This window comes from Eucalyptus grandis, chromosome 3 (genome assembly GCF_016545825.1).
Source record: "Eucalyptus grandis isolate ANBG69807.140 chromosome 3, ASM1654582v1, whole genome shotgun sequence".
Classification (NCBI taxonomy): domain Eukaryota; kingdom Viridiplantae; phylum Streptophyta; class Magnoliopsida; order Myrtales; family Myrtaceae; genus Eucalyptus; species Eucalyptus grandis.
In genome coordinates, this window is record NC_052614.1 from 17,170,022 (window position 1) to 17,189,001 (window position 18,980).

General features: G+C 39.4%; 2 protein-coding genes across 6 annotated transcripts; both read right to left on the reverse strand.

Moving 5' to 3' along the window:
* Positions 1–2,203: 2,203 nt before the first annotated feature.
* On the reverse strand, positions 2,204–6,857 carry LOC104417685 (sugar transporter ERD6-like 5). 4 transcript variants are annotated; one of them, XM_039310505.1, is made up of 18 exons: positions 6,482–6,857; positions 6,046–6,108; positions 5,615–5,704; positions 5,439–5,498; positions 5,146–5,211; positions 4,997–5,062; positions 4,666–4,741; positions 4,518–4,582; positions 4,253–4,345; positions 4,049–4,129; positions 3,875–3,959; positions 3,742–3,785; positions 3,593–3,655; positions 3,385–3,444; positions 3,241–3,294; positions 3,044–3,107; positions 2,805–2,919; positions 2,204–2,712 (listed from the first exon to the last, which is right to left on the reverse strand). In XM_039310505.1, the coding sequence occupies exons 1-17, from the start codon at positions 6,614–6,616 to the stop codon at positions 2,819–2,821; spliced, it is 1,266 nt and encodes a 421-aa protein (XP_039166439.1). In that variant the 5' UTR covers positions 6,617–6,857; the 3' UTR covers positions 2,204–2,712; positions 2,805–2,818. The 4 variants fall into 4 exon arrangements, with proteins under 4 accessions (XP_039166439.1, XP_039166438.1, XP_039166437.1 ...); XM_039310504.1 differs by having other exon boundaries at positions 3,032–3,107; XM_039310503.1 differs by having other exon boundaries at positions 3,048–3,107; positions 6,482–6,850.
* A 4,375-nt stretch (positions 6,858–11,232) lies between these two features.
* Positions 11,233–18,595, reverse strand: LOC104415514 (sugar transporter ERD6-like 5). 2 transcript variants are annotated; one of them, XM_010026832.3, is made up of 18 exons: positions 18,213–18,595; positions 16,618–16,680; positions 14,414–14,503; positions 14,263–14,322; positions 13,717–13,782; positions 13,572–13,637; positions 13,421–13,496; positions 13,271–13,335; positions 13,052–13,144; positions 12,867–12,947; positions 12,694–12,778; positions 12,570–12,613; positions 12,433–12,495; positions 12,276–12,335; positions 12,080–12,133; positions 11,919–11,978; positions 11,712–11,826; positions 11,233–11,626 (listed from the first exon to the last, which is right to left on the reverse strand). In XM_010026832.3, exons 1-18 carry the CDS (start codon positions 18,438–18,440, stop codon positions 11,490–11,492), a joined length of 1,506 nt encoding a protein of 501 aa, XP_010025134.2. In that variant the 5' UTR covers positions 18,441–18,595; the 3' UTR covers positions 11,233–11,489. The 2 variants fall into 2 exon arrangements, with proteins under 2 accessions (XP_010025134.2, XP_010025135.2); XM_010026833.3 differs by lacking the exons at positions 16,618–16,680; positions 18,213–18,595 and adding an exon at positions 15,613–16,581.
* Between the last annotated feature and the right edge of the window lie 385 nt (positions 18,596–18,980).

Genomic DNA, 18,980 nt, shown 5'->3' on the forward strand with positions numbered 1-18,980 from the left:
CTGATGAACTCATTCGTGAGCTGGAAAAAACCCCAAAGCCACAATCAATTGTTTCAACCCTAGGAGTTAATTTTTTTTAATTGTGAGAGGCCTTTAAAAAGGAAGAGATTGCAAGATATGTTGAGAACGAGGGGAAGGTTGTGAAGGATATGCTTCGGTACAAGTTGCTGAGTTATATTTTTATGAGAAAAAAAAATCGATGTAGTTTTGCATTTTAGCTGTGCAATGTTATTATGTCTTATCTAAGAAGTTGTTGACAACATGTACTTAGACTGTGTAAATTGTAATTGTTTTTTTTTTTTTTTTACTCTATGAATGTGTTAGCAATTAATGGTAATTAAAAAAATTGTATTTGAAAAAAGATTACATTAGAGTGTAGGTTCCAGAAATGCGTGAAATTGACCAGTTCCTGTAGGATAGGTTGCAAGAGCCTATGCACCAGGAGTAGGTTTTAGGTTAAAGTAAGAACGGGTGCCTTTTTAGGAACTTATATATCTTTGGTCCAAGATGAGTTGACTTTGAAAAAAAAAAATCCACAATAAATTTGGATCATTATATTAATAGTCTTTACTTTTTGGAGCATATTAATTAGAGGAAATCCGATTTATCTCTATCATTTGTGCATGAGCCGTTTCCTTTAACTTCTTCGCAATGGAACTTGTATACCTTAGGAGGAAGATGAGTTGACTTTTAAAAATGAAATTTTTACAACAAATGCGGATCATTATATTAATTGTCTCTACTTTTGGGAGTATATTAATTAGCGGAAATCTGATTTTATTACCAGACCAAACCCCAAAAAAAAAAAAAAAACTTCTTAGAAACACAATTTATTAGCAATGAGAAAAAGAAGAATAATAGCACTATATGAGGATTCAGCAATTGCGAACACAACCAGAAAATTCGCGAAAACTAGGACAATGTCACTTCTTACTCTAGTTGCTCTCTTCATTTGCTTTCCCATCACCACCAAGTCTTTTGAAATCCATGGTTTTAGTATTAAACTTATCCCTATAGACCGATTTGACACAACGCTCTATCCTAGAAATCTCACCCAGAAGAAAGATATCAAAAAATCTTTAAGATATCTAAAGCTCATGTGTGCCAACTCAAATTCATGGTTTCGTCGAGTTCAATGCTCCGGAAGGAGTCAATAAATGGAGCCCCAGTGCACTGCAACCTCCGGTTGCTGGGGGCTAATCTCAATTACTATATAACCACCCCGTCAATTGGCACTGGTCAATATGCAAACTTGGTGGTGGATACAAGTAGTGTGGATATATGGATGCAATGTAAAGGCTGTAGCCATTGCTTCTTCATAAGGCAAGGTAACTTCAATAAAAGCCAATCATCATCATATCGACCTTTGCCTTGTGATCTTTTCCTCTGTGTTCCCCGTCTATGTAAAAACGACATTTATATGTACGACAAGGTCTACCTTAGATATGGAAGTGGTGAGACCTATAGCAGAGCTCAGCTTGAATCTCACATCTTCACCTTTCATAACAAGGGATATTCCAAAAGATTTCCTAATACCGTGCTTGGTTGTGGCCTAAACAATTACAACATGGCTTGGGATGAGTGTGGACAAAATAGCATCATAGCAGGGATATTTGGATTGGGATTGGAAAAGCCATCTATCTTTATGTAATATTTTAATGAGACTAAAAAATTAGGACTAAATTGACATCGATACAAAAGGATTAAGACTTTTTTTTTATACTCTTTGCCAAATCGTTGACCGTAGATACTTGCAGCATTTCACATTGACAACTATAACTTATCTGGTATCTATTGGTGCTAGTAAAGACATCTTTTTGAATAGTCATACTCGAGAAATTCTTTTGTTTTTTCTTCCTTGAAAGAAGCTTTTAGTCCTAATATTTGTACTTGAGCAAAATAGAAAAGTAAAGGCTGTTGGGATATTAAAAACGGAAGTATATGGACTTCGCGCTTTTTCAACCAATAAAATTCATTTTAAATTCATAAAAGCCCGACTCTACATGGATCTATATGGGTATGCACCATACCCATATATATCGCATGACCGCAAATCTATTGGACTCATATGTGGACAATGACTCTTTTCTAACATTACGTTGTGGAAAACAAATAAACAATATATTAAGTAAATACAACAACGAAATAAATTGAACGCTGGATTTCTATAGTTCAAGTGGCAAGGCCTACTCCATGGGGAAACTCGCATAGGAATTTAGTATTGAATAAACGATATGACGGAAAATATACCCACACTTGAGTTATTCAAACACTTTTGGTGTTTACTAGCTTTCAATAATACCCGGTAATCTCATACACTAATCCATTATTTAGCCCTCGCAATATTTCTACCTGAACATATGAATAACAAGCTTCCCATATTAGCTGCTTTCTATCTACTTTGCAGGCCATCTCAAATTCAAACAGTTCAAAGAATTGGCTTCAGCTCGCGTTCAATTCCTACACCAGAGTTATGCATTTTACGCTACTCGATCTGCACTCGGTTCAGCATAAGAGCAAGCTAACACCAATTTCGCGATCATAGAGATCGAGTAGACAAAATTTGCTTCGTTGAGGACCTTGTTTCCAGGGTGTGCTATGAGGTCATCGATGCCTCTATTTCCTCGAGCGTGCGCCCCTTGGTTTCCGGCACCATCTTCGCTATGAAGAGTACTGCAGAACAGCAGATGCCCGAGAACGCAAAAAACACGCCTGGCACATTCGGCAGACTGATTAATATATTAATTTGTACCTGAATTTGGCACTAGAAAAAGCAGCGAGGATGAGAAGTGAAGAAGCGTCACCTGCTGAGCTCCATTCAAAGAAATAGTTGAATGTGTAGGCCACAAGCCAGGAACCGGACCAGCTGACCAAATTCACGAGGCTCCCTGCCGGTCCCTTCACGTTCATTGGGAAAATCTGGCACAGCAGAAACCGTCATAACAAGATGAGACATCAAGACGATTGGTGATCACGTCAAGCCCTGTGAACTCAATGAGCATACAGGGCTCGAGAAAAGTAGTTAGAGCACCAGATTTCTCACTGACTTCAGCCATTATGATCCACGGTATCCCTCCTAAGCCCATCGCAAAAAACCCGCTAAAAACCTGAAGTTGTATAGTGCGCACCTCATTAATCCATCTAAGAGGAGCAAAGTTCATAACAATGCTGCTGCTGCATTTTCTTTGAATTTTGAAGCAACAAAAAGAGCATTTAACATGTCAAGGGGAAAAAAATCACCACAATCCCCACGAAGGTCAAGGTGGATACAACATCCGTTGATTGATGATAGTCCTGCACGTTGAATCTTAGACAGTTTTCCATCAAGAGCATACCTTACTAAATTCATATGAGGATAAACAGGAAGCATGTGTAGAAAGGAACCTGTAGGAGAAATGATAATCCAATAAGGAAGCCAGCCAAGCAAGCTCCGCATGCTGAAACCTGCATATTAGCTAGTTGGTTTCAGGAATAGTAAAGTTTCGACTACATTCAGAAGCATTTTATCTATCAGCCATTTTGAAGTAATATTTGTGTTGGGTGAATATGATGAGCACAAGAATGATCCGCAGTGCTTCGGCTCAGTTACTACCAGCAGTAACGGTCGTCTTCCGAATTTATCCATCAAGAACACAGCTACAATATTTGCTGCCAACTGCGTGTCATGGATACGAAAGAATTATTCATAGGCTAAGGGAGGAGAGGAGAAAAAAGGCTCACTATTTACACAGGAATACAAACCTTGACAATGGCCGTGGTGATGGACCCGGCAGTAGTTGAAGCACCTGTCTCAGAAGCCAATTGTTGTCAATGTATTATTCATCTTGAAATGGAAAGTTTTCATTGAATGATGATTCCGCGTAGATGAAGTTACCGGCTTTTTCGAGAATTGAACTCATATAAAATCCATATGCATTTAATCCTCCCAACTGTTGAAAAACCATTAGGCCAAGTCCAACCTAGATCGAAGTCACATGCTTGATTTCATCGATAACATGAAATTGGTAAAGATCGAGATAAATAGTAAGAATTCAGCTACGGGGCTTACAGTTAGTGCTCGTGCGTATTTTCGCTGAAATATGTGGAATATCCCACGTTCTGATACTTGTTGAAGAGTTTCAATGTAACCCTGCAGTAAACGAAGCGCTACCTCATGCTAAACCACACTACCTTTCTCGAAAGTAAAGCCATTTGGACATAATTAAGCCATGAGTTTAAAATGAAAACATTCTGCTGCAGTGAGATTTTATACTTCGATTTCAGATGTTTCTTTGGAGATATCTGCATTCTTTCCCCTGAGACGCTGCAACGCAGCTTTCATGTCTTTTTCTCGACCAACCTTGGCCTGTGCACAGCAATCATCATTGTCTATATCAGTCCCGACTGATGCTTCTGCCAGTCTTACTCATGCAAGCAACAAGGCGGGGGCAAAAATTGCATGAAAGGTTCTAGATTCTATTTAACATGTCATCTACATTCCAGCAACAGTATCTTGAATTTCCCTTCAAGAAACTCACCAGCCATCTAGGAGATTCTGGAATAAGGAAAAGACCCCCCAGCTGCAATAGACATGGAATAATTCCTGAAACACGTTGCATGAGAAAGCTTAAAAATCATATTCGAAGCATACGAACCAATAATTATTTAAAGTCTAATGGGGAGTACCTAAACAAGCCAAGAGACGCCAATTTACCAGCGAACCAATGATGTACGTCATTGACATGCCACCAGCTATCACCAACTGTATATCATCCACCAGGTTAAAAAAGGGAAGTTAGTTTCGATATACAAAGGATGGCCACAAGATCCTCCAGCGAGATAATGTGATTTGTATGATGCAAGAACAAGTCAGGAAAGATATGTGGAATGCCTAAAATGACATCGATAAAAGCTGTAAAGAAGGGGCCTGAGCTTGTGGATCATACAGAGGATCGATGTAATTTGACTTCAGGTAGAGACTGAAGCCAAGGCAACAATTTATGAGGCTTTTAATTACCATACAGAGCGAAACAAATCCTCCCCTTAAATTCTTCGGTGTTACCTCTGCAACATACACTGGTACCTGCACGATTAAATGCATAATCAATCGACATTGAATGGTTGGACTTACAGTGCTATATGATCTGAAGAAACTGCATTTGTTACCACGTATGAGGCAAGACCAACTCCAAATCCCAGTAATAATCTTCCAAGATCAAGAGACCAAGCACTCTTCAAGAAGTTAAAGTTCGTTAGTATTATGAAGAGTGGATAGTAAACTATGCCCACAAAAGAACCAGGTTCTCCATTCGACATTAATGTCTATTTGCTCGGTAAGATTTGAGGCTAGACATCAACTTTTGAAGAACTTTGCCAGCGGAGCAAGTAAGCTAGCCAAGGGATAAGTAAAATGGTTAATGAAAACTAATAATGGACCAATTGGCACATAAACATGGTACCTCTGAAAGAAATATTGCACACCATCCGATGATGCCTGATACATCAGTAACCCACATAGCCTGTGCAACATTATCAGCAGAAGTTGAATTATAAGTTTCAAACAATTTGTGACGCTCAAATTTGAGATGATGCAGTGGTAAAACAACATTTAAAAGGTATTGGCCAGAACACTTACCCCTCTCCGGCCGATTAGGTCAGCTACTTTACCACTGCATAGGGCACCTAGAAGTCCTCCAACCGTCAATAGTGAACCGAAAACCGAATACTGCATCTCACCAGCACTTCAGTTCAGTCGACCAAAGAAAATTTTGGTGTGCAGACCAATAGGCGCAAAAATATACACCCAGTTGGGTAAAATTTTCTTGTGTCTTTTAGATTTCAGTCACAGGAAATTGACAGAATATGGAGAGCTTTCTTTTTAAGAAATTAGACATTCAAAGTAAACACCACAGACATGATCGGAAGAACCAACAAGTGAATTCTCACTCACACTGCAAAATGTTTTAGTCTATTTGAGCAATGCTTCCATTCACTTAGTTTATACTTTTAGATGGATTACACAAAACATTAAAAACGGTGAAAGAGCAAATAGTGATGGTCACTGACCTCTGCCAAAGAAAGGCTCAGTTCATCCATAATACCTGATTCAGCAGGAGATGAGTAAGACACCTGAAAAAATCATATCTTTAAGCCAATTAGACGGTAACAAGGAGCGAGAAGTACACTCTGCTCACAGTCTTCAAAATATTTATTTCGAATCAACACGAGGAGATACGCCAAGTCTTGTTCTACCTAATCAAGGCAATATTGCATATCTAGAAACTGTTGCACACTGATCGAAGGCAAACGCAAGTTTGATAAGTCATCCAGAAAATTAGTTGGTCAGCGTTATATTCTTTCCAGATCAGAGTTTGCTATTCCAGATGACAGTAACAGAACGAAGAAACATGCGTGACTAGAGATGAAAAAAAGAAATAAAAGCACATAAAAGGAAAGACAATTTCTTCTAGTAGCCAAGCTTTAAGATAAGCAAAGTTCTTACAGCATTTCCGAAGACATAGGAGCCGCAGACAGCGAAAAATGCACTGAGAACAAGCATGTGTGTGATTCTGTCAGGAAGTACTTCTTCTTGTTCTTCAAGAAGAGGGATCCCCATTTCTCCTCCTGGTGTCCCCATGTCTTCCTTTTTTGATTCTTCCTCTTGAAACGCTCGCTCACTCGTTAACTCACCACTCACACGCAGAGAGTGAGAAAGACAGACAAATGAGACCTCAACAGTTCATATGAGGAAAGCTGAAGAAAACTAGGAAACATCCTTTTCGTTCAAGTCAACCTTTTTTTGCGTGGGCACTAATAGCGGAACTAGCCAATGAGGCATGAGCAGTGAAATTCAGGGACAACATGATACACGATATCATTGGTTGGTGTATTCTCCATATTTAACTCTCATCTTTCAACTGATTTGAACTGGAAAATAGAGCTTCGCCCGAGATCATCTGAAGGAATTTTAAATCCGAGCTAGCTAGACCCATCTTCATTCAAAAGCATAACGGAAGATTTATGAACTTATTAGAATATACTATTGCTGCACTTTACACCACATCCCCCTTTTGGAAATTATAATTCACAACAAATATTTAGTCCCACTCCTCTTAATCTAGATATCGTACCGCACCAACATTAATTCATCTCAAATCTCTACCTTAGCTTAGCCAATCGGCTAGAGCACAATACTGCCTTGACTCCTCCTCAATCGCCCTAATCCAGCCAAGCTTGGCAAGATTGCACTATCTACAAAGTCATGTAGAGTTACATCCAAGATTCCTTTTCTTGAGATACTCATAAATTCCCGATCCACATATCTTGGGCCTAACCCATCCAAATCATCATCTCTAATATACTTGTTGGGTTAACATAGTAAAAACCCAATATCTTCGCTTCAAGACCATCAAAGGGGAGTCCATATATCTAATCTGACTCATATTCACTCAAAAAACTTACACAAACGAATTATAAACCCACTTTACGAATGGCTACACTTTACATCGCATCAAACTTCTTTCGCATATCGTCCTCACCTCGATATTTTTAACAGTGCGCATCTATATTTACCTACTTTTCTTTCTTGAAGAGGAGATACTTTTGCTGTTGCACCGAGCAGGGTTTGACTGTTAGTTCTGACCTGTAACATTTGTTGCCCACGCGTGTATGAGAGAGAGATAGGCTAACGTTAGAGTTCTCAGCCAAAAGTTGGAATATGACACCCTCTGATTATCTCATTTCACGTACATGCGTCAGGCTTCAGCTCTTGGGCAAGTTCTTTTGATTTCTATAGTGGTTGAAAGCAGTCATGAAGCAGCTTTGGCGACCTACACGATGAAGCAAATCGATGTTTTGGATCATCAGTTCCTTATAAAACAGAACAATTCGGATATATCAAATTTATTGCTAGCGGGATCTTCAACCTTCGATGATCTGTCTTCTGTTGTAACATGCATTCCTAGTGTAAAATTATAATAGGCAAAAGTACGCTTCAAGTGCTAAAAGTTGGCACAAATAAACATAAGGCCAAAAGTTACGAAAGTAATACTTAAGTGCCAAAATCGGAAAAAAATGGATTACTTAAGTACCAATCGAGTCAAAATCCGGTAAAAATGCCGACATGCACAATTTTCAGCAAAGTAAGTGCAAAACGGTATCGTTTTGCATGCTGACGTGACTAGACAATACAAAAACGACGTCATTTTGGTATTGACGTAGTAAAAATTAATATAAAATTAATTAAATTTAATTTAAACTAAATTTATTTAAAACATTTATAAAAAATACAAATATTAAAAAAAAAAAAAAAAGGAAGGCGGTTGAGGGCGAGCCCTCGCGCCACCGCGAGGAAGGGCTAGCAACGGAGGGGGAGGGTCGGCCGGGGTCGTCAAGCCTTGGCCGGGGTCGGCGACCCGCGGCCGCCGACCCTCCCCTTCGTCACCCGGCTCTTCCCGCCGGGCGGAGAGGCGATGGCGGCGAGGGCTCAACTTTCAGCTACCTCCTTTTTTTTTAATTTTTTGTATTTTGTTATTTTTTGTATTTTTTATATGTTTTAAATAAATTTAATTTTAAATTTAATTTAATTAATTTTTTACCACATCGGCACCAAAACGTCGTTTTACACTTGCTTTATCGGAAAATCGTCACATTAGCATTTTGGCCGGATTGGCACTTAAGTAATCCATTTTGTTCCGATTTTTTTGTGCCGACTTTTGGTAGTCCTTCCAGGGTTCTAGTGTCAATTATAATACGAGACCAAAACAGATTTTTATGAGCTGTCCCGGATTTTCCTGAAACTGAAGTCCCGCTGTTGTTTCAATTGGTCTCTGATTATTGAAGTTGCTCTGTGTTTTACAAGATGCAGAGGAGGTGTGTATGAGGCACATGATACTGGTCTTGGAGCAATCCGGTTGGGTCCTTTGAGGCACTTGAGTCTTTGGGACATCTTGGAACGGTGCCCGGGGTTATGAGGTTGTGATGTATGCTTTGGCATATCATGTTGCTTCAGGTTCAAAGCGTTTCTTTGGACACAGCTGTAGGGTTCATATGAAAAACGTGAGCTTGCACTGGACATAGTTCATTTACACTGATTCTGTGCTTAACGCAGAGACTTACCAAACCACAATAAAACTCGTCTCTAATTCAGAGGAATGCTATTGGAGAAAATGCTTACAGATAATGGATGAATAAAGCCTGAATAGATTTTACAAATAATTATAATTTTCCTTCTTTTGTTTGCATTTCTTGATTGAACCTCCTTTTTCCCATGTTATATCTACCTTACAAAGAGAGCTCGTCGTGTTTCATCTGCATTATAAGAAAGCTCGTATGATTGAGAGTGGGGTTTGACTTTCAGTTGTTGCCTGTAAAAGTGGTTGTAGTGGTTGGCCGCGCGCGTTTGAGAGGATTTAGAGAGATAGACTAATGTTAGAGTTCTCAGCTAAAAGTGGGAATATGACACCCCCTGATTATCCCATTGCACCCACATGCTTCACGCTTCAGCTCTTGGGCGACTTCTTTTGATTTCTTTAGTGGTTGAAAGCAATCATGAAGCGGCTTTGGCGACCTACACGATGAAGCAAATCGATGTTTTGGATCATCAGTTCCTTACAAAAACAGAACAATTCGGATTTATCAAATTTATTGCTAACGGGATCTTCAACCTTCAATGATCTCTCTTCTGCTGTAACATGCATTCTCAGCATAAAATTGTAATACGAGAGCGAAACAGATTTTTTCGAGCTGTCCTGGATTTTCCTGAAACTAAAGTCCCGCTGTTGTTTCAATTGGTCTCTGATTACTGAAGTTGCTCCGTTTTTTACAAGATGCAGAGGAGGTGCGTATTAGGCACATGATACTGGTCTTGGAGCAATCGGGTTGGATCCTTTGAGGCACTTGAGTCTTTGGGACATCTTCGGAAGGCTCCCGTGGTTGTGAGGTTGTGATGTATGCTTCGGCACATCACGTTGCTTCAGGTTCAGAGTGTTTCTTTAAACACAGCTGTAGGGTTGATATGAAAAACGTGAGCTTGTACTGGACGGAGTTCATTCGCATTGATTTTGTGCTCAATGCGGAGACTTACTGCACCAAAAAAAAAAAAAAAGAAAGAAAGAACTAGGATGAATGCTATTGGAGAAACTGCTTAGAGCAAATAGATTATAGATTTTACAAATAATTATGGTTTTTCTTCTTTTGTTTGCATTTCTTGATGGAACCACCTCTTTCCCATGTTTTATCTACCTCGTAAAGAAAACTCGTCCTGTCTCATCTGCATTATAAGAAAGCTCGTCTGATTGAGAGTTCGGTTTTCATATGAATCTACGGCACTGTATTAAACGCTCAACACAATGATAAAACCTTCGTAGTGAGTTGTGTGCATCATGTAGTAAGCTCAGTTCACAACAATGTGAAAATGAACAGACAGCTGACCTAAGATGCCAAGCCCGGTTCACAACACTTCGCACCAAAAAGTGGACCTACAATAAAAATTAGGAAAGGGACATTTGGCCACAAGAATGAACCTTTTGATTTTAATTATGCATTGTCATCAATTGTGTAAAAAATATTACTGATGACGTATAAGGTATGGGTTTGATTTATATTATCAAATGCGAGTGACAAGCTCGAGTTTAAACTCACAGTTACCTAATCCATAAGATCAGTTGATATTCAGTCAGGAAACTTGGTAAAGACAACCCCATTCTTTGAGCCTTTATAACTATCCTGATGATGAATCTTCTATTAGCTCCTATAAATTATGACAAGATGTGTTTTCTGGGAAAGAATATCACTCACCTTGTCATGGAAGGTTTCCGACTGAGTTACACTGATTTTTTGCAATTTATAGAATTCTTCATTGAGTCTTAATGGCTCAGAATTCAGACTGCAGGTTCTTCTCCTCTTCTTTTTTCTATGGAAGTCTTGAGGGTCAGTAGGTAATGGGACTTCTCATGCTGAGATTGATCATTTGGTCATCTTGTGTGGAGTCTTGAAGAATGATTTATTTATGCCTTTCTCTGCTGCCATTGTAGTTCTATCTGCATTTGTTGTCATTGTTATTGACAATGTCCAGATGAACTGCTTTGGACTCACTAAGAAGTTTACAATAAGTACGTAAATCATGTGTTGATCCTAAATTGGTTCAAATTTTTCCCTTCCTTTAGTTACCATCAGATAGGCCAGTATTTAAGTTGTCCAGGATTCTTCAGAAACTAAAATCATGCAGCTGTTTTGATTTGTCTATGATTCAGATTAATGCCAAACCAGATAATGCTTAAAGCAAAGGGATGAAATAGTCTGTATAGATTTTACAGACAATTACAGCTCTCCTTTTGTATTTACACTCCTTGATTCAACCATGTCTCTCTCGTATTTTATCTTCCGTACTCTCTAAAAGCTCATCCTTTGATTCACTACCCCAGCTAAGGGATCTTCTCATCAAAACTTGCCAGGATGTTCCGTATTTGGATATGATTACACAAAGTATACCCCACACAAAGCTCCTATTTTCATGACAAATTATTGTCATTCTTATCGGTGATGGAGGCATGTATTTCTTCCAGCGTCCGCCCCTTAGTCTCAGGCACAAGTTTTGCGATAAATATAACACCGACTGCACAAATGCCCGCGTATATAAAGAACGTCCCTGAAGCAATAGCAGAGAAGTCTGAATTTAAGCAACAAAGGAGCATAAAAAGAAATGTTCTGAGAGAGATTTTGAAAAGACGCACCTGCTGAGCTCCATTCAAACAAGTAACTGAAAGTATATGAGACAAACCAAGATCCTACCCAGCTGACCAAGTTAACAAAGCTTCCAGCTGAGCCCTTTACATTTATCGGGAATATCTGCCGATGAAGAACCACATTGCATATACCGTTTTCATTGTCGAATGAAAATTTCAGTCACAATAAATCAATCGCAAGTCTGAGGACTATACCTCCGACATTATAATCCAAGGAATTCCTCCCATCCCGAGTTCAAAAGAGCCTAGAAATACCTGAGTGAACAACAAGAGAGAAATGAGCAGTTGATGCATTTTATTCAATTTGGAGAGATAAGGAAGGACTAAGAACAAAGGAGGTTGTTAAGTGGCGTTACCAAAACTCCAACAAGCACCAAACTGGAAACGAGCTCCGCTCCGCTGTGAAGGTCCTGAGGGAATACAAATGCTTCAGAAAAATCTACTTACCATTAGCTAAAGTGGGATATTAAAACTAACCCTGTCTGCGAAACTTCTTTCATGTCAATTGCCAGTGGATAAACTTAAAACTCCATTTAGATACGAAGAATGAACCTGCAAGAAGAACGACAATCCTGTGAAAACACATCCCAAGCACCCTCCAGCTGCAGATACCTACAAAGATAAGTAGCTATTCAGTACGCCAATTTATGAAACGCAAATGGCAGGGAAAAAGGAGGAAAAACAACATGGGTCTTTGACTTATGCTAACCAGTAGAAGTGGGCGTCTTCCAGACTTGTCTATCAGTAGTACTCCCAACGTTGTACTTAGAATCTGCATACAAGTCTTAGGAATGTAACAACAATCAAATTGGCACTTAATTTAAAATCCAAGATCAGAGTCAAGACCTGCACAACAGCTGCTATTACGGTTCCTATTGTTGTTGAAAAACCTATAAAGGGAGTTAATTTTAATAAAAGTGTTCCTTCTTTTCAATTTGAAATGAAATTAGCCGCTTATAGGTATAATTACCAGCTGCTTCAAAGATGACACTTGTATAGAACACAAAACCATTCAGGCCTCCACATTGCTGAATTATCATCAGCCCAACTCCAACCTAGAGGAATCTTCAGTCAGGGATAGACGTAAAAGGGGCATAATTTTGTCATGAAGCGGGCGGCTTGCGCAGAAATAGGGATGCTCACAATTAATGGATAAGCATATTTCGCCTGGAGAAGTTCTGTAATTCCATCCTCAGACATGCGACGGAGGTGTTCCATATAGTCCTAAAGTGCAAACAGAAAAACATGCAATGCTCATTTAAGTGGTCATCAATCTTCTCATTTCAACTGATGCATGGTTAATAAATAACTTAGCATCAGATTCATACTTTAATATCCGATGCCTCCTGAGAGATATTTGCATTCTTGCCTCTCAGACGCTGGAGAGCTGCTTCAAATTCTTTTTCTCTACCAACTTTTGCCTGTAGACCATTAGGAATACTAGTTCAGTGCTCCGCTAGATCTGTGCAAGCTTAAATAACTCTCTCTAATTGTGAACAGCCAAAATAAGATTCAGAGAGCATGCCAGACTCGATATGTACACTCACCAGCCACCTAGGAGATTCAGGAATGAAAAATAAACCAAGAAGCTGTAGCAGACATGGAAGAGTTCCTGTGATGAATCACATCATAGTAGATTTCATGAAACTGTGCCATACACGCTTAAGTAATTGCAACATGGGAGACTGAAAAATTACCTATCAAAGCTAGAACGCGCCAGCTGACAAGAGAACCAATGAGAAACATGAATGCTTTCCCAAGACCAATCATCAACTGTTAAAATGGATTAAGCAAAATCATATGGACTTCAGATGATCCTGATATGCAAGATAAGCATATCAAAGGTACCTGATTAAGAGATGTGTATACTCCTCTAACGTTCTTGGGGGCTATTTCTGCAACATATACAGGTACCTGTGCAGATGCGGATCATTAGATTGGTGGATCAATTAGGTTAATCTGCTAAATAGATATAGTTTGCAATGATTGTTACCACATAAGAGAGAAGCCCAATTCCACAGCCCATAAGTAGTCTTCCCGCGTCAAGCCACCAGGCACCCTTTTAATAATATGGCACCTCATTTAGTACAGATACTCTGAATCGAATTGAACAAATAACTATGCATAGCTAGTTGAGCTAACTAAACTGTCAACACAGATGTCTTGGCTAAGCATTAAATATTTAAAACGCCCATCATTTTGGAGCACCATTTCAAGAGATTTCTCTTGGATGTAAATGGGTGACAACTTCGAGATGTCACTCGCACATAGCATTTCAATATGCTTAGGAGATGGTATAGTCTGTCAGTAAATTTCTTTTCTGGGATAGATTAAGGATCTTCTCAATAAGTTTCGTCCTGGACCTTGTGAAGATGGGGCAAGTATAGTAGAAAACCCTCCCAATGGCATGTTAACACACTTCAACATTCATTTTCTTCAGACTTTGCTTGGGATAAAATGGCTCATAATGATTGAAATTACTGCTAAGTTATACAGGTGCCATGGAACGTGCTTCAAAGAGGAGGAAAATACAAGAAACCTTTGCAAACAATATCGAAAGCCACCCCGTGATGCAGAACAGTTCTGATAACCACATAGCCTGCTTTGCCAGATTCAACAGTGTAAGTACTCAAAAAGGTCGTTCACCATCAAGACACGTGGTGGTGAGAAAAATGCAAAAAAATACTTACACCCCTTCGACCAAGTAGATCTGCAACCCTCCCGCTCGGTACTGCTCCAACCATTGCTCCAATTGTCAATGTTGACCCAAAAACAGAATACTATGTAATCAAAGACATGACATGGTTAGAACCTATATGAATAGGATTCCTCAGACAAGTTTCTGAAATGTTGACAATATTTATTAGAGAACATAATAAGAAGAAAATTGACTGATTTAGTTCTATGCCCTTGATAGCAGCCTTTTCCTGGATTAAGTTCAGTTTATTCAGGAGCTTTCATTGAGACTTTTAAATGCTTCAGCATGATCGAGATGATGCCAGAACGAGGAAACTGCTGTGAACCTTTAAGGTCCTCGGCAATGTTGTACAATCAAAGGCCATCTCTCTAAGTCATGATCCTAAAGAGTGGGCAGACCTTATCCACACAAGCAATCAACAAAGATTCACTTCCTCAATCCATAGACAACTCAGCATTCGAGGCTTCTGCTTGCATATTTGCTGTCTTTCCAAAAAAACTGCAATTATGTTCTGAATATAGAATGGACACTGATAATCTTAGTCCAAGAAGATTTATTGATGTGAGCAAGTCAGCACGGCCAAATTCAAGGATTCTAGCTGGTTTTATGATGTAGGCCCACCATAATATTGAGGTATCATAAACTAGGTAGCCATCTGATTCGTACATTAAATACGACCAAACAAGATTCTGAAAATGAAAACCGAAGGGGACACTCATATTAGGTCCCATCAGTCCCATTCAGCATGCTCTAAATCTTGATTTGGCAACACACTGGGAGAGACTAGCTGACTTACTGATCCAGATACCCCTATCTTTCCTATTTGGCCAGAAGCAAAGAAAAGGAGCAAGAGCCCCGTTGAACTCAACTATTTCAAGTTGATATCCGGCCAAAGGGAAGATGACGATGGAGGGCAAGAAACCAAAGCTGACAATTTACTGAAGCGGCACGAACTTTCCGACATCCTGTGACCCTTGTGACGTGAATTCCTGGGAGGGTTTGAACTTCCCACTATTGCGGATTCTTTTCCTCTTTCCACTGGGAGAGATGGCTGAGTCTCAACCCCCTAAATGTGAAGAGGGGTCCTTCACAAATGGGGGGTAATTGCTTCGCACCCGACAGCGATAAGCAAATTTAGAAACGTTACAGTCATCAATCTATCACAACATGTCTTTTTTAGAGGCATTTCACCTCGAGAGGAGTATGGACACTGAGGGGGAAGATGGAGTCGAGAAGAAGAACCGGCATGGGAAAGATGCGGTGGAGTTCGTCCCGGAACCAAGAAACTTCCGGCTAGAGAAAGGATTGGGCTCTTATTGAAGCTATGAAAAAGAATTCCTAAGCGTAAGTTTTCTTAGTTTATTCCCTCATTTAACAAAGCCTGAAAGGACAGAAGCTTCGTACTTGGATAAGAGGTAGCAAGAGTGCTGCTCCGAACAGGAAGATTTTTTTCTATTTTTTATTATTTTATTTTTTATGATTTAGAGTAGATTATTACTTTCATAATAAATTAAATACTGTCATTTTCCTTAACCTATCGAATCAAATTAAAGAGAAAGAAAAAAAAAAATAAGAGAGAAAAGATACTACAGTCCCCTATCGTTTGGTCAAATGTTGACCATGACTTTTGTAGGTCCTTGATTTGACCTTCCGTAGGGGTCCTTTTCATAAAGTGGGAGCTGGGCGGTACTTGCTAAGTGTGCTCCCCTTAAGTTTCCGGGCTATGATTTCTTGGTAACAAGAGCAGGGGCAGACAGCAACACCTCGCCATTTTCCTGCGCCTATGCATGGTGATGCCTGACTGTCTGATCCCCGCAAATCACCCGACTTGCAGATGGTCTGGATGTTAGGTAAAAGCATATTTCCCAGTAAATCCTGGTCCACCAGGGTAATCTATTAACCATTGAATTACAGGAGCGTACTTGGCTCCTGACTTCTTGAGCCACATTAAAATCTTCACCGTAATTATGTGACATAATTACGGGGAAGATTTTTCTTTATATTGCTCAAGTATCAATGTCTGCTATGAATTACTCAGAGCGGAAGAAATGCATCTCCGCATCTATCCTGGGCGACAAAATCTTTCAACTTAACTTGGATTAGACATGGCAACGTTGAGAGCAAAGAGTTCTATGTTGGTCTATTGACGTCATATTCTGTCTTGTAAAATTATCTGACCGATAAATTTGGGCTTACTTCTGCTAATGAAAGGCCTAGATCGTCCATGATTCCTGTCTCGGCAGGTGATGAATATCCAACCTACAAAAGAAATAAGAAAAACACCTCATCAAATATTTTTAAGCTCATGCCGCTCGTCCCTCAGCTCAGTGGTGCCGTGAGAATTAAATGGACTCGGGTGCAAGGTGCGAGGGCAGCAATACGCAAACTTCCATAGTACAAAGTCTTAAGGATGCGAAAAAACACTGCTGAATGACACATCAGGAAAACTATTGATTGTGATATAAAAGTAAACAGATATTTGGGGAGGTTATGAGAATAAGAAACTAAAAGATGTTCTTCATGCCACCCGAATTTGGACTTTCTTTTACAAAAAAAAGATCCCTTCAAATCCGGGCCCTTGAAGTGGCATATGACATATTAAACTTGTCATCATGCACCATCTGGAATCTCTAATATCCTCAGTCAAAAGGGGCTGTCCTGAACTTGATTGTTCATATTCATTTGTGTACTGCACATCGTTTTCATGTATAATAGAAGCCCAAAAAGCTGATTATATAAAACATGACTGCATAGCACGCCCATGGATTCAAACATTAAAAAAAAAAAAAAAAAAAAAAAAAAAAACAGGAGCAGACAAAGCTTCAAACAAATAATAGAATCAGGCCTGCAAATTCCAAAAGAATCTTCCCGAGATGATAATATACTAATGGCATTCACCTTTACAATATACTTCTAGGTGAAGGAAAAGGGGGTCATTGAATGTTAGGTAAATCAGTAAAGACCTTTGCTAGTTGCAACGATCATCCTAAAAATCTAATGATAAGAAATGTCTAGCCCCGTAAACACCAGGATAGCAGTTGGGTACTTTAATAATTAACCACACTTTCAGTTTACCAGCTTAAGCTCTGAACGAGTCGAAAATGATAAACCATGCTTCTATCTTCCACCTAAAGCTTTTTACGATGATTAGCAATAATTTTTCCCTAATTTCTTCCCTGAAGAAACAAGGATCTTGCAATCAAACCCCAATGCCAAAACCGAAACACGAAAGATAGAAGAGGTAAGATCTCCGTTGATCCCACTGTCCTGCTAAGCCATCAAAGCCGGACAAAGGACATGTTTGGTTCGAGAACTGTGCAGTTTGGAAATGAAAGTGAAAAAAGTGTCGGAAGTCCATGTTTCTATTTTCTCGAAAGCATGTTGAGTATACGAAAATGAGAATTCTCTTTCGAAATGGAGTTGGCAAAAAAATGCCCGGTTATACCATTTTCATGAGAGAGAGAGAGAGAGAGGGAGAGATCTTCCAGAATGAAAACAGAGGAAAATAAAACTGAGGAAACTCCGACATAGCATTTTTATCCTTCAAGCTGGGAAGTTCAAGAAAAAAAGAGATGCTAGCAATCGCATGAGGATTCTAATTTATGTTCCCCTTTAACTTTCTTCAGAGTCCTGGAACAGCAAGAAAGAAATGCCCAAGCTTATCTTCTCCCTAGATAGGAAAATCACCATATTGACTGGTACTCCATTCAGCAAAAAAGAAAGAATGAAAAGTGAAGCAACTTTTCTTGAACCAACAGCACAGAAACAAGAAGAAAACGATCGAGACTCACTGCATTTCCAAAGACATAGGAGCCGCAGACAGCGACCAAGGAGCTGAAAAGAACCACCGAATTCCCTGAAGAACAAGAAGAAGAAGTAGAAGAAGAAGAAGAAGAAGAAGGAACAATCGCAGCGACTGATCCGCCATTATGGCAAGCCCCCGACTCTTCATCTTCATCGGGCCTCGATGCTCTCGAAAGCAGCGGCTGGTTTGCTGATCCCGCCCCTTCCATGGACATCTCTGCAAAATGGGTTTTGTCTTCCGCTTCTCTTCAGCTCACGTACGCAGTTTTCCAGAGCGAGACAGAGCGTGAAACCTAGTCCACGGTACGTGCACAGACAACTAGAAAGAACTATGGCTTCTTTCTCTGCTGTGGAGTATTCCATCTTATATGCCCCACTCTATCCCATCAAATTTCAAATCCTTTACGTCAGGTACCAAGAAAATCAAATTCGTGAGGAATTATTGTTTTGTGATTTGTCTTCACTGATTTGGTCGGGCACTGGAACCGAGACTTTACATTTCGTGGTAAATGTCGCTCCCGAAAATATTTATAAAAAAAAAATCAGTTCAAAACGTTGAATATTTATAAGTCTTTTGAACCTTTTTTTTCTTTCAAAGCACTTCAAAAAACTAAAAGTGAAGTAGACATAAAATTGAAAATGTACCCAAAAAAAGAAAAGTCATAAATCTGTTTGCAGATGTCAATTCGATTTTGAACTTCTCAATTGGCCAATCTAATTCTAAAACTTTTGATGATTTACAATTATTTTAAACA